This window comes from Ranitomeya imitator, chromosome 8 (assembly GCF_032444005.1).
Source record: "Ranitomeya imitator isolate aRanImi1 chromosome 8, aRanImi1.pri, whole genome shotgun sequence".
Taxonomy (NCBI): domain Eukaryota; kingdom Metazoa; phylum Chordata; class Amphibia; order Anura; family Dendrobatidae; genus Ranitomeya; species Ranitomeya imitator.
In genome coordinates this window covers 72,370,533-72,385,915 of record NC_091289.1, presented here as the reverse complement: position 1 = coordinate 72,385,915, position 15,383 = coordinate 72,370,533, and the positions used below count along the sequence as shown (strand labels likewise).

General features: G+C 40.4%; 1 protein-coding gene across 2 annotated transcripts in view; it reads left to right on the top strand.

Annotated features, from left to right (window-relative positions):
• Positions 1-15,383, top strand: part of GUCY2C (guanylate cyclase 2C) — an 842,638-nt gene that overhangs the window by 75,168 nt on the left and 752,087 nt on the right. For both annotated transcript variants that reach the window (XM_069737068.1, XM_069737069.1), the window contains exon 3: positions 12,770-12,837. In XM_069737068.1, coding sequence (XP_069593169.1) covers positions 12,770-12,837 — 68 coding nt within the window. The remainder of the gene's footprint in view (positions 1-12,769; positions 12,838-15,383) is intronic.

Below are 15,383 nucleotides of genomic sequence, written 5' to 3'. Positions count from 1 at the left end.
AAATTTGAACTGCATTACTGCACTAGAAATATGAAAAATGAGAGCTTTTAGTGCATAAAAATGGCCAATTTTATGTGTACCTGGTAGCCCCTTTACGGCATCTCTCTTATACCAGGTCCTACGCTTGCCTTACCTCGCTGAGAATAAACGTCTCCATCTGAATGGGTACATGTGAAACCTCTTCTTAGACTAAAATTCTCTCTCTCTCTGTGGAGGGGTATTGGACCTGCTGTAATTAAAACACCTGAAGCTAGGAGGCGGAGTGCACGATCAGAAGGCTAGAGAATACATTTCAAAAACCTGACCTGCACATCCAAACATAGACTCAGTGTGAACAGGTGCTGAACCTAGAGTCGCCAACTCGTATATAGTTAAGTAAATAAGTAAATTGGCCATTTTTATGCGCTAAAAGCTCTCATTTTTCATATTTCTAGTGCAGTAATGCAGTTCAAATTTCGTGTTTTCAAGTTTGCATGTTTTAGCGCTGCAGTGTGCTGCCTTATTTACTTAACTATATACGAGTTGGCGACTCTAGGTTCAGCACCTGTTCATACTGAGTCTATGTTTGGATGTGCAGGTCAGGTTTTTGAAATGAAACATAAAAATCTTTTGGTCATCAGTGGAGAACGTCATACAAGAAATCACGGGAAAATGCTGAAACTGACACCTGAAATTTCTCTCTTAAACTTCCCTATTGGGCCCGAATACACCGGTTCAACCACTCTTATCGGCAATATCATAGCTGCTGCTAAACTACTGAGTCCATTATACTGGAAGACAACAAATATGCCCTTTAACTCTCAGTTATTAGCAAAAATAGATCAACTATATCATATGGCTGAACTAGTTGCATCTGTCCACCACTCACAAGCAAAATTCACAGAGATGTGGCGCCCATGGGCCCTTCATAGAACCCACCAAAGTACGGAACCCGAAGACTCATCTTGATTTTCATCCGAGACTATTATAAGGTGCTTCCCCCCCCCCCCTTCCTTCCCAATTACGCCACCCCCTCTTCTCTCTCACCTGTTAACCTCCTCTTTTCTACTCTTCTATACTCCTCCATTGTTAACTATTCTTTTAGGATCACTTATTGTTTGCAACTAAGACAAGTTATAATCAATGTCTCAACCCACAGTACAACCTTTGTTTTTTTTTTGTTGTTTTTTTTTTTTTTATGTTGAGACTTCTGGGGAATTCCAATGCTAGACATTATAGAGTTACAGATCGGAATGCAGATCTTTGCCATTATTAATCTAAACTAATGCTCAGGATTCTATATGATTGGTTTTTTTTTTGCCGGATCTTTTGTCTGCATATTATAACCAAATTTTTTTTTTTCTCTGCTATAACTTGTAACAATTTGATACTGTATGTTTAAACTTGTTAAATTCAATAAAAAGAACATTGAAAAGGAAAGAAAAGATCAATTCCATGGTGACCCAAGGTGATCATGAAAACACGCAGGTTCTTAAGCTATGTAAAGTCTCTTTGATTATACTCAGAGCATGGTCTAAGAAGCTTCTCTCAGTGGAGAACTGACAGGTATAAAGCATTGCAATGCTTTATATCAGCAATCAAAGTGAAAAAAAAGTTAATGTCCCATAGAGGGACTAAGTAAAAAAGTAAAAATAAATTGTAAATATTTTTGTTAAACATAAAAAAAAAAAATAATTATACCAGTAAATAGACATTTTTATGTAAAAAAATAAATAAAAGAAGTATACATATTTGGTATAGCCGCATCTTAAACGACCCAATCTATAAAACTGTCATACTAGTCAACTCCTAAAATGAACATCATAAAAGACAAAAAAAAAAATACTTGGGAAACTATGGTTTTTCATCATACCGCATCAAAAAGTTGAATGTAAATAAACATGGTATAGGTGAAAATGTGATCCTGTCACACAAAAACAAGCTGCCATACAGCTCCATCAGTGAAAAAATAAAAAAAGTTATAGTTCTCAGAATACAGTGATGCAAAAATATTTTATTTCTATAAAATAGTTTTTATTGTGTAAAAATGCCAAAACATAAAATAAGATATAAATGTGGTATCGCTGTAATCGTACTGACATGAAAAATAAAGCTGTTTTATCAATTTTATCACACGCGAAACATTATAATAAAACTCTTGAATTGCTGTTATTTGTTCATTCTGCCTCCCAAAAATCGGAATAGAAAGCGATCAAGAAATGTTATGTGCTCGAAAATAGTACCAATTAAAACGTGAACTCGTCCCACATATAATAATAATAATAATCTTTATTTATATAGCGCCAACATATTCCGCAGCGCTTTACAATTCAGAGGTTCATATACAATACTATATATTCATATAGTCATAAAACATAAACCGTCACATGATTCTGTTGGCAGAAATATGGAAAAATTATAGCTCTCAAAATATGGAGACACCTAGTTTTTGAAAAAAAGGTGTCTTTTAGTGTGTGACAGCAGTCAAGCAGAAAAAAACTGTGTAATTCTGGTGTTGCTGTAATCGCACTGTCCTGAAAAATAAAGTCATCTGATCACTTATACTGCATGAAGAACAGTGTAAAAAATAAATAAAACCAATTCTTTACCTGCTGTTGATTTATTCATTCTGCCTTCCAAAGATTGCAGTAAGGCTCGGCTCACTTTTATCCTGCGCTCTACGCTGGGTGCTTACACCGGGATTTTAGTGTAAATCTCTGAAATACATGATTCAGGTGGAAGGTCTTTCAGAAAATTCTCTATAATGATGCAGATGGGGACACATAAAGTGTTATTCTTTATAGGCATGCATAAAAATGCGGTGGGCCACAGTTTTGTACACTTCTGAAAAGAAGGACACTGCTGAACAGAGGCTAGACGATGTCCAGAGTAACTCTGCTGATGCATTATAGCGATTGGATCCCTCAGGGTTTTAGCTAAATTATGTCACTCAGAGATTTAGATGGAAACTCAGCTGTAAGTGCTCAGGGTACAGTACAGGATAAATGTGCTGCAAAATGCTATGTAAAATGTTCCCGATAAAAACATAATAGTTTCAACTCAATTCTCAATAAAGCAAGTCACCACTCAGGTTTGTCATCTGTCAATGAAAATATAAGGGGCTTCCACGTTACTGGTAGTACAAAGGCTCTGGAAAAGCGCTATGGATCCTTACCCCCCCCCCCCCATGAAAGCCAGCAAATTCTGCACTCCCATATCCAAATACCACCCTCAATTCTGACCCTCACAGTATGCCTAAAAAAAATTTAGCATCCTCATGTTTGGCATTTTTGTAGTGATATGATCCCGCCTATTTTATGAGTGCATGTCTCCAGAAACATGAGCTAGGCACAATGTACTGGGCAATACAACGTAATGGCCACTATAATGTATGTGCACTACTATAATGTATGTTTATAATTTTCATTCAGCAACATCCACTGCTGCTAGTCTCTGGAAAACACCCACGGAGTCAAATCATCATTACACCTGTAGGTAATTCCCAAAGTGGTATAATTTCCTAAATGGGGTAACTTGAGGGGGGTATTCTGCTCTTCTAGCGCTCAGGGCTCTCTATATGGAGTCCACAAACTATTCTAGGAAAATATGAGCACCTGGAGTCAAATAGCGCTCCTTTTGTTCCGAGTCTTGCAGTGTGGTTAAGCAGTACTGTATAGCCACATATGAGGTATTTCCATGTTCAGCAGAAATTGTGTGACAGATTTTGGTACAGGTTTTACCCATTTTCCCATATGAAAATTTAAAATCTAAGGCTAAAACAAATTTTTTGTGGTAAAAATGTAAAAAAAAAATGTTGGTATAAAATTCTTCACACATCTGTGATGTCAATATGATCACTGCACTCCTAGATGAATTCATTGAGAGGTGTAGTTTGTAAAAGGGGTCACTCATGGGGGGTTCTGGTGTTCTGGTACCTCAGTGGCTCTTCCAGTGGTTAAAGCACCCACAAACCATTACAGTAAAATCTGCACTATAATATAACGTTCCTTCCCTTTCGAGCTTTGCATTGATCCTCAAAACTAGTTCCCAATTACATGTAGGGTATTGGCGCACTCAACAGATATTGCTCAACAAACTTAGAGGTCCATTTTTTCCTATGAGCCCTTACGAAAATTTTAAATTTGAGGCTAAAACAACATTATAGCAGCAAAAATGTAATTATTCTTCACCGCCCAATGGTATACATTTCTGTGAGGCATATGTGGTGTCAACATGCTCACTGCATCCCTACATTAATTGAGAGGTGTAGTTTGTAAAATGATGTCACTTATGGGGGAATTCTGCTGTTCTGGCACTTTAGGGGCTCTGCCAATGTGACATGGCACCCTCAAACCATTCCAGCAAAATCTGAATGCCAATATGGTGCTTCTTCCCTTCTGAGCTTTGCACTGTACCTCAAAAATAGCTTTTTTATACACTTGAGGTATCGGCGTACTCAGGAGAAATTGCACAACAAATTGTACAGTGCATTTTCTCTTGTTATCCTTGTGAAAATGCAAAATTTGGGGCTAAAACTAATTTTTGTGGGATAAATTATGATTTTTCATTTTCTCCGCTCATTGTTTTAAACTTCTTTGAAGCACCTGTTAAACAATTTCTGTGAGGTTTATCGTGCTCACCACAAATCCAGATTCATTCCTTGAATGGTTTAGTTTCCAAAATGGGGTCATGTGTGGGGGGTTTCCATTGTTTAGCCACATCAGGGGCTTTCCAAACGGGACATGACATTACTTCTCAATTCCAGCCATTTTTGGCTCCAAAACTCAAATGGTGCTCCTGCTCTTCCGTGCCCTGATATGCGCACAAACAGTACTTTTCCCACACATATGGGGTATCCGTGCACTCAGGAGAAATTGCACAACAAATTAAGAGGTCCATTTTCTTCTGTTACTCTTGCGAAAATAAAAACTTGAGGGCTAAAATAACATTTTTGTTGGAAAAAATATTTTTTTATTTTCATGGCTCTGCGTAATAAACTTCTGTGAAGCACTTGGGGGTTGACACATTCCTTATGGGGTCTAGTTTCCAGTATGGGGTCATGTGGGGGGAGATTCTACTGTTCAGACACATTAGATTTCCAAATGTGACATGGCATCCGCTCTTTATTCCATCCATTTTTGTGTTTAAAAAGTCAAACAATGCTCCTTCCCTTCCGAGCTCTGCCGTGCGCCCAAACAGTAGTTTTCCCCTACATATGAGTTATCTACGTACTCGGGAGAAATTACACAACAAATGTACGGGTTCATTTTCTCCTGTTACATTAGTAAAAATAAAAAAATTGGGGCTAAACTAAACTTTTGTGAAAAAAGTAAAATGATAGTTTTTTCTTTCCACATTGCATTTTTTTCCTGTCAAGCACTTGAAAGGTTAATAAACTTCTTGAATGTGGTTTTCAGGGCATTGAGGGGTGCAGTTTTTAGAATGGTGTCACTTTTTTGGCATTTTCTGTCATACAGGCCTCCCAAAGTCACTTCAAATGTGATGTTGTCACAAAAAAAAGGTTGTATAAAAATTGGTGCCAAATCTGCGCTTTCAGCAGACAACCGGGTGGAAGATGAAAATGACTGAAGGCATTCTCAGTCAACCAATCTAAAACAACCTCTACTTGTTCTAGGCCTCACCATTCATCCATCAGTACTTGGGTCTAAGAAATCACTCACAACGTACTGTCGCCTGATTGCATCAAAGGAAGGTGTTTAATTTGGGCACGTAACAGACACATTTTGACTATGCACTCTCTCTCCCTGCAGCAAATATATCACCACCACCACCAACACAGCCACATCTCCTCATTGTTTTCAACCCTAAATAATGTTGAGTATTACACTGCCTGTAAACAGAGAGAGTGGTCAGCAGATTATAACACTGCATGTTTTCACAGTTTAAAAAACAAACAAAAAAAACCCAACAGTATTGGCTACCTCCTCCTACTCACCCTCTTCCACCTACACCACCAACTCCTCCTCAACCTCCTGCTCCACTTGGACCTCTACCTTCTGGTTCAGAATTATAATTTTTTTCTTTTTTTTATTCTATGTTATTTTAAGTAATTTTCCTATCCAGGTGCATTTGCAGGGCAATTGTCCTACTCTTACGCCCAGTGATGAGCGTACCGCTCATCACTAATCATAGGTTATCCAAACAAATCATATGATTTTGTGAGATATGACTGTCAGCTAAGTAGATTTTTTTCTTTGCTAAACTACCTTATTGAATACTCTTAATGAACCTTAGAAAAGGGGAAATGCGTTGAGTGGTTATGGTAATAAACTCTATAGTGTTTAGCAGAGATTTCTAATGAAGTTAATGAATATACAACACTTGCTGTCAGGACCGAATTAGGTCTTAACTGGTGATATGTATTGATTGCAACTAATTTCTCACTATCCATTTTGTTTTGGGTCAGAAAATCATTGTCTGAATGTGAGCACTATTGTTTTGTATAGCTGTGTTCTGTCCCAGCAATTCCAAGGTGCATGGGCTTAGTAGATACTGTATATTGTTGTATTAACCCTAGAACGCATACCTGGGGCCTCGCAGGCCTGCCAGTTTACTTGTTTTCTATTTTCTGTAAAAGTACTTTAGTTAGAATTTTGAAAATCTAGGTAATCCTCAGGTATATAGTTGTTAGTAATTTCCAGTTATTCATATATTTTTATGTTACAGACATTTCGGTATAACAACCTTTTTTTAGGACTACCCCATGTTCACTCACCTGGGGCCTTTTAGGCCTGTACTAGGTTTACATGTGATACTCAGTCTTTTTGTCTGTATTGTTGCTGGGGAAGAACTTTTATGACTCTAAAACACTTGCTAAAAACTCTCTAAACACTCTAAAAACACTTGCTCTACCAATTTTCAATTCAGGAAAAAATATTACAATGGATAATTACTTTTCCAATTTTGAAATAGCCAACTTTTTGCTTCAAAAGCAACTTACACTTGTTGGTACTATGAGGCCAAACCGCCGCAAAATTCCTCCAATCATGAAGCACAATGCACAGCCCTGAAATCATACTGCATTATAATAAGACAATAGGAGATCTCGACAAGATGGACGAAATGATTGGAGAGTATTCATGCAAAAGGCAGACTAAACGTTGGCATATTGCCCTTTTTTCCAATATCCTTGATGTGTCAGCCCTCAATAGCTACATTGTTTATTGTCAAACTAATCCAGAATTCCATGCCAACAAGAGAGATAAGAGACGTCTATTTTTGACAGAACTTTGTTATGAACTTTTGATGGCTACTATGATGGAGAGAAGCAGCATGATATGCTTATCAAGGCAAATTATGGAGGTAATGATCCAATGTGGAATACGCTTTCTGGAACATCCAGAGCAAAGAGAAAAAAAAAGAAAGCGCTGCTATATTTGTCCAGCAAAGAAGGAAAAAAAATCGGAGCGTTTCTGTTCTACTTGCGGACAAAATGTATGCAAGGAACATTCAGCCAAAAAAATAATATGCAAGAATTGTCGGGGGAATATGTAAAATTACAAATAAATATTCCTGCACCAAGTTTGCTACAACCAAAAAATGTTTTCATAACAAAATTGCATATAGAATGCCTATATTTGGCGTGCCCGTTTACTTACTTTTTTGTTGTTTTATGCACATAATTATGTTTTGAAATATACACATCTTAGGCTGTGTTCCCAGTAGCGCTGGGGTTCACCAGAAGGGGATCCATAATGGATCTGACCTCCTGGCAACTCCAGCTAAGGCTGCCGGAATGGCGGGATTCTGCCAGCCTTGGCTGGGGTCTCCAGGAGGTCAGATCCATTACGGATCCCCTCCTGGCGGACCCCAACGCTAGTTGGAATGCATCCTTACCTTGCAATTGTAAAATAAATTTTGAAAAGTATTTTTATTTGAGTTATTCTGTGTTATTTGCACACAGGCCTAAAAGGCCCCAGATGCATGAATATGGGGTAGTCCCAAAAAAAGGTTGTTATACCGAAATGCCTATAACATAAAAATATATGAACAACTGGAAATTACTAACAACTATATACCTGAGGAATATCTAGGGTTTCAAAATTCTAACTAAAGTAATTTTACAGAAAATAGAAAACAAGTAACCTGGCAGGCCTTCGAGGCTCCAGGTATGCGTCCGCCAGCCTTAGCTGGGGTCACCAGGAGGTCAGATCCATTACGGAATCCCATCCTGGCGGACCCCTGCGATAGTGGGAATGCATCCTTACTTTGCAATAAACTTTGAAAAGTGTTTTTATTTGAGTTATTCCATGATAATTGTAAACAGGCCTAAAAGGCCCCAGTTGCGTGAATGTGTAGATTTCTATGGGTATGCGTTCTAGGGTTAATATGCACTTGGCACTTTATTTTACTTTGGCCCTTTCTGCAATTGTAGGGTGCCAACCTGTGGCAAGGCAGGGATATGATACTGGTTTAATAGGGTGAGGCACTGTTCCCCCGTTGTAGCATCAGTGTCCCTGTACACTTCCTCCCTTCCCAGCAGGAACGCCGACTCACCATCACGATGTCCGTCCCGCACCTCCTCCTCTTTCCTCTGCTGCTCCATAGTGTGTGCACTGCACGCAGAACTTCAGATAAAAATGCTGCACTTGGAGAAGATCCCTCTTTATGTACTATCAGGCTTGTCTCATCCTCTGTTCTTAGGTCTGCCATGACTTCAGAAACACAAGCCTGTCTTGGATTGGAGATTTGGTGAAGTACTTCGTTGGGGTCAAGTGTTTGATGAGCGATGTCTAGTTCCCATCTGTCAAGCTGAACCACCGGTTACGCCTGCTTATTAGACGTACGCTGATGTCTTCAATAAAATGGAGGACGAGACGCTACCACCTCATAGGTCATATGACTGTCTTATAGACCTTCTTCCTGGCTTTTCTCCTCCATGATATTACAGCTACCTGCTATCCCAGGCTAAGACCTGAGCCATGTCTGAGTATATCAAAGAGAATATAGCCAGGAGATTTATACGGAAGTCAACCTCCCCAGCTGGAGCAGGATATTTCTTTGTAAAGAAAAAGATCGCTCACTTCGACCCAGTATTGATTATAGTGGTCTCAACCAGATAACGATCAAGAATAAATATCCTCTGATCCTCATTTCAGAGTTGTTTAATCATCTCAAAAGTTTCAGAGTCTTCATGAAACTTGACCTGAGGGGTCACTGAGTTTGTGAAATCTTAATTTTTCATGGTCTATGGTCTACACCCCAATATTCTGTTCCCTGTGTCAACTACCACCGACATTCCTGCTGCTGAAACTCTTAAGGGTTTTCTAAGATCTGGGACTCCAAGGCCACTTTGATAAAATCCTCAATACGGATGAAGAGACACACGGACAAGAGATGTCTGGACCCGCCTCTTTCATCCTTGGGATAAGGTTTGGCCTTCTCTGAAGTATGTTTGTCTCAATCTACCCTCGTTTAAGTTGGGTCCTTGCTTCATCTGTCCATTTGAGGTTCTCAAACAAATTAATGCCATAGCTTGCGAGCTCAAACTCCCAGCTTCTTTACTGTTCCTCAATTCCTGCCACATGTCTCTCCAGAAGCCTGTCATCTTCACCTCCTTCGACCCGAGTACCCTTCCTGCTCCAGTCAGCACTGAAAATGTAGAGAATATTCTAGCCACTAAAAGGGCAAGAGGAAAAACTTTTTTCTTGTGGATTTGAAGGAGCTCAGTCTCGAGGAGAAGTTGTGGGTGCCCAGGGAGAAAATCCATGCTCTTCTCCTACTGGAGACATATCTTGTGGGTTGAAGATGAGGGGGCTTAAAGGGAGGTATTGTATCATCGATGTCCCTGCATACTTCCTCCCTCACCCGGCATGCTTCCTCCCGACTTACTCACTGACACGACGCCCGTCCCGCATCTCCTCCTCTTTCCTTTGATGCCCAGGGTCTGCGCACTGCTTGCAGATCCTGGGGCACTGTGCTTAGGGCACACATGCTGTCCGGTTTCTTAAATGGTCATAGAGCACTGTCCTAAAGTGTCTCATGCCAATGGCTGTGAGACACTTATTTAATGCACCTGATGGGAGGTGCCTAAGCAACTTGTCATGTCAGTAGGCTGCACGCTTGCTAGTTCCCAGGTCCCCTGTACCTGCCAGTCTACTTACCTAGCCTGTACTTGCCCATACTTGACATGTTTCCCTGTATCCCAGCTGTGTCTGCCAGCACCTACCTGCCTGCATTCCAGCTACTCCCATCAGCACTTGCCTGCTTGCATATTAGCCGGGCCAACCAGGATCTGTCCATATATCAGCCGTGTCTTTCAATACTTGACTGTCTGTACATCAGCCGTGCCCGCCAGGACCTGCCTTTTTACATATCAGTCATGCCCACCAGCTCCTGGCTGCCTACATATAAGTCATGCCTGCCAGCACCTGCCTGCCTTTATATCAGCTGTGCCTACCAGTACCTGCATGCCTGTACACCATCCATGTCCACCAGTGCCTGCCATACTTGGTTGCACCTGCTGATACAGCTTCCTGCCTATTTGGTGGTCAGCTGCCGTGTGTCCAAGATCCATCCTGGAGTAGCACCCATCGTCCATCCGTAGCCAATTCTAGCCCCACCATCAGGGTCTTCAGCAAAGCCAGGTGTTTGCTTAGTCACACTCCTCCAGGCTCTTCTCGGTCCATGGCACCTAGGTTCCCCCACCCAGCCTGTTACAGTTGTTACTAGTATTTCTCTTTAAGAATTTGGACATTCTGTTACCTTTCCAGACATAACAAAAGTGGGAGACATGGAAAAAGTCTGTCAAGGTATTAAAACATCTCCAAGTCCATGTTGTTATTCATTAAAGTCCCTTTCAGCTGACATCAGAAGAGAAGTCCACATTCACTGTGATTGTTCTACAAAAGCCATGACTGCAGTGCAGTGGCCTGTTTGAGGACCTCAGAGGCCAGCAACAGGGTGCATCGCGGATTTGTTCCTTGTTGGGTAAATCTAAGCCCAAAACCTGCACACTCTGTTTCACGACTTGAACTTTGAGCTGCTGTACTAGCAGTGAAAATTGGTTAAGTCACTCCAGAGCACTGTCATCTCATTTCACAGGCCTGGCCCAATTAATCAGAGATTAGAACTCATGGTTGCATCTATCCTTAGTGACAACACATGGCTGTCATCTTCAAGCCTCCTACACAAGGATCCTTGTTCTATTGATGTCAGCAGTGCTGTTGAGCCTGATGACCTGCAGTCCAACGAAGAGATCAAACCAGCCACCACCACATTTGTGGTAGCAATGATGCAGCTGAGGTCTTATCACTTTGGCACCGCTTGAACTGGTCATCGGTGGTGCCGGCTGGAACTCACATAACGCACAACTCGAATGGCTTCATGAAAGAAGTTGTCACATGAAAAAGAACATTGGTGCTGGACACAGCTTATGACGGGGAACATACCTTCAGCTGTGTTAGAACATGGAACTTTCACCATTTGGATTGTTGGGTTGGTGGAAGTGTTTTTCAAGTTGTGGCTTTCCAAATCTAAAAATGGATTTCCAACTGGACATGTATTATCCTACTACTGTTGTGGACTTGGCAACAAACCATAAATTGGACTTTACAGTGTTTGCAGGTAATGATTGCATGTTTGTTTGTTTGTTTCTTTTTTTGTCCTTTAGGTTCCTAGATCAGCGTTGGACATCATCGAAGAATATAGCGCCGAGATGGAATTATAGTGAAATCTAAAGATTTCACCCTGGGAGTGTCATGTCCCATGATTTAGGAATCATATGGACAGTATTGGTTAATTATTTTGCTGTTTGGTTGGTATGCAACAAGGTTTGCCCCTTTTAGAAGTCTGTCCTTCCTCTCTCCCTATAGTTCTGATGTAGCTCTGATATCAGTAACCCCTCCCTTCAGCTTTCTCATTCTGTATGTCAGCCATGCTAAAAAGCACAGTGTATGAATCTCTGGTCCAGAATAAGTTCTTTTTTCCTCCTGTACTTGAGAATAACTACAAGAATTCAGATGGAAAATCATTTTTTTCCCTGGAATCTTCATACATGACTCCTGCAGTCAGGTCAAACTATGTTATGAAATCACTTCATGAGTAACGATACATAGAGAGATATGGAAACTCTCTGTCAAGTACGCCACACTCTCAGCCTAGTTATGGAATACTAATAGTAAAACATAATAATATATATATATATATATATATATATATTATATATTATATGGAAACAGGAACACTGAGTGTTTTTGGTTTTACTATTCTCTTTTGTGTCTTCATTATATATTATATGTATATTTTAAAGCATACTTGTCATCACTATATCTGTAAAATTCAGCTGTAGACATAAAATTATATTAAAATGAACCCACGTGGTAAACACTACAAAGAAAAAATAATATTGAAATGGAACAATTGGAATTTTTCAGTAATTTCTCATCCTGAAGTAATGGAATAAAAAGTGATCAAAACGTCATGTGTCATGAAATACTACCAATAAAAAACAAAAGCTCCATAAGCAAAAAACAAGCCCTCACACATCTCCCATAAAGAAAAGATAAAAAAAGTTATGGCTGTTAGAAAACAATGAAACAAACTAATATTTTTTATTCTTGTTTTGCAAAGTTCATCATTTTTTTTAAACCAGTAAAATAAAGACTGAAAAAATATATAAATTTGATGTTGCAATGACATATAATAAATCCAAAATGCAATGGTGGAAATGTTTTTATTTTTTACCATTTCACCTTCTAATTTATGACTTCAATGCTATCTCTTTATAGATGAGCAGTTAAATAATACCTTGTCTTATTTCATTCTGTAGGAAAAAAAACATCTGGGATGTGCCATTCTTGGACCAACATGTTCATATGCCACTTATCAGATGCTCACGTGAGTAAAAATCTTAAGTTAGGCAAATGATATAAATTACATAGCAATAATACCAAATACCAAAAAGCCTCTCTATTTTTAACAACACAACCTTCTGTCTTCCAAAACCTCATGTCGTGTTGTTTATGGCTATGGCATGAGAATTCATATTAACTTCAATGGAAAAAAGTAGAACATGAACACTGCATGAACTAGATGAAATTACTTTGTTATACGACTCTGCAGCTTTATACTGAGACAGTTCTAGGAACATTCTCGGATCCTTGGACAGTCAGTAAGGAGTTTACAAGGTGTGTAAAACATAATGATTAGTATGCTAACTAGCCCAGCAATTGTCTGATAAGCAAGGCCTAAGGCTGCGTTCACAAATTGCAGCCATATCCCGTTTTTTTTTGCAATGAAGACAGCAAATTTAAAAAAACTGAAACAAAAATGTTGTCGTTTTACCATTCTCACAGCAAAATGATGCAAAATGGATGCAATGTCTGAATGCAGCTAGGCGCTGAATAGCAGAAAATGCTCGTTGCTGGGCTGCATGTGCGTCACCCAGCAGCAGGGGACCACATCTCTTTTAATGATTGACTGGCTGGGTGGTGAACACCCTGCCTAATGATGTTGTCAATGTTATCTACTTTGAGCAACGCTCACTGACAGAGCTACGACATTTGACAGCTGAGTGACATAGGGTCAGGGATATAGTTGAGAATTTGCAGTAATGTTTGTGCATAACTGAGAGATATACATAAGTACTGTAATGATACACAGCGCGTGCGTAACCGGAGGTGAAGCCTAGGGGGAACTTTAGCAGACAACACAGGCCAGCGAGGAGGTAGTGAGAGCACCGCAAGGTGCCGAGGGTACCATACCGAAGCCAAGCTGAATGTGCGAGGTCGGAGGGAAGGATGGGGGTGGAGCCGACCACTGTGTGATGGAACGGGACCGGCTGGAAGTGGTAATGGGGACGTAGTCAGAAACAGGCAGAGGTCGGAAGCCAGACGGGGTTCGCGGGAGCTGAAGGGTTAGACAAAAGAGAAGTCAAACACGAGCCGATTTTTTTTACGGTGTTGACTGAAGGGGTAAACTAATGGGACCGTTTTATAGGTCGGGTCGTTACAGGCGCAGCGATACTGAATATGTGTACTTTTATTGTTTTTTTTTAAATTTAGATAAAGAAATGTATTTATTGGAACAATATATATATATATTGTTCCAATAAATACATTTCTTCAGTCAACACCGTAAAAAATTTTTTTTTAAAATGAGGCAAAAAAACAACGCTTTATTATCATACTGCCGAGCAAAAAGTGTAATAACACGCAATCAAAAAGACGGATATAAATAAGCATGGTACCGTTGAAAATGTCACCTCGTCCCGCAAAAAACAAGCCACCTTACAGCATCATCAGTGAAAAAATAAAAAAGTTATAGTCCTCAGAATAAAGCGATGTAAAAATAATTATTTTTTATATAAAATAGTTTTTATCATATAAAAGCGCCAAAACATAAAAAAAGATATAAATGAGTATCGCTGTAATCGTACTGACCCGAAAAGTAAAACTGCTTTATCAACTTTACCAAACGTGGAATGGTATAAACGCCCCCCATCCTCCCAAAAGAAATTCATGAATAGCTGCTTTTTGGTCATTCTGCCTCACAAAAATCAGAGTAAAAAGGGATCAAAAAATATCACATGCCCGAAAATGGTACCAATAAAAACGTCAACTCAACCTGCAATAAACAAGACCTCACATGACTCTGTGGGCCAAAATATGGAAAAATTATAGCTCTCAAAATGTGGAGATGCAAAAACTGTTTTTTGCAATAAAAAGCGTCTTTTAGTGTGTGACGGCTGCTAATCATAAAAATCCACTAAAAAAATCCACTATAATAGTAAACCAAACCCCCCTTCATCACCCCCTTAGTCGGGGAAAAATAATAAAATTTTAACCCCTTCCTGACCCATGACGCCACGTAGGCGTCATGAAAGTCGGTGCCAATCCGACGCCTATGTGGCGTCATGGAAAGATCGCGTCCCTGCAGATCGGGTGAAAGGGTTAACTCCCATTTCACCCGATCTGCAGGGACAGGGGGAGTGGTAGTTTAGCCCAGGGAAGGTGGCTTCACCCCCCCCCCCCCCCGTGGCTACGATCGCTCTGAATGGCTGTTGAAAGTGAAACTGCCAATCAGAGCGATTTGTAATATTTCACCTATTATTATAACTGGTGAAATATTACAATCCAGCCATGGCCGATGCTGCAATATCATCGGCCATGGCTGGAAACACTAATGTGCCCCCACCCCACCGATCGCCCCCCCAGCCCTCCGATCTGTCTGGTACACTGCTCCGGCTCCCCTCCGTCCTGTGCTCCGCTCCCCCCGTGCTCTTGTCCGCTCCCCCCGTGCTCCAATCACCCTCCCCGCGCTCTAATCACCCCCCTGCACTCCGATCCACCCCCCGTGCTCCGTTCCACCCCCCCGTGCTCCGTTCCACCCCCCGTGCTCCGTTCCACCCCCCGTGCTCCGATCCACCCCCCATGCTCTGACTT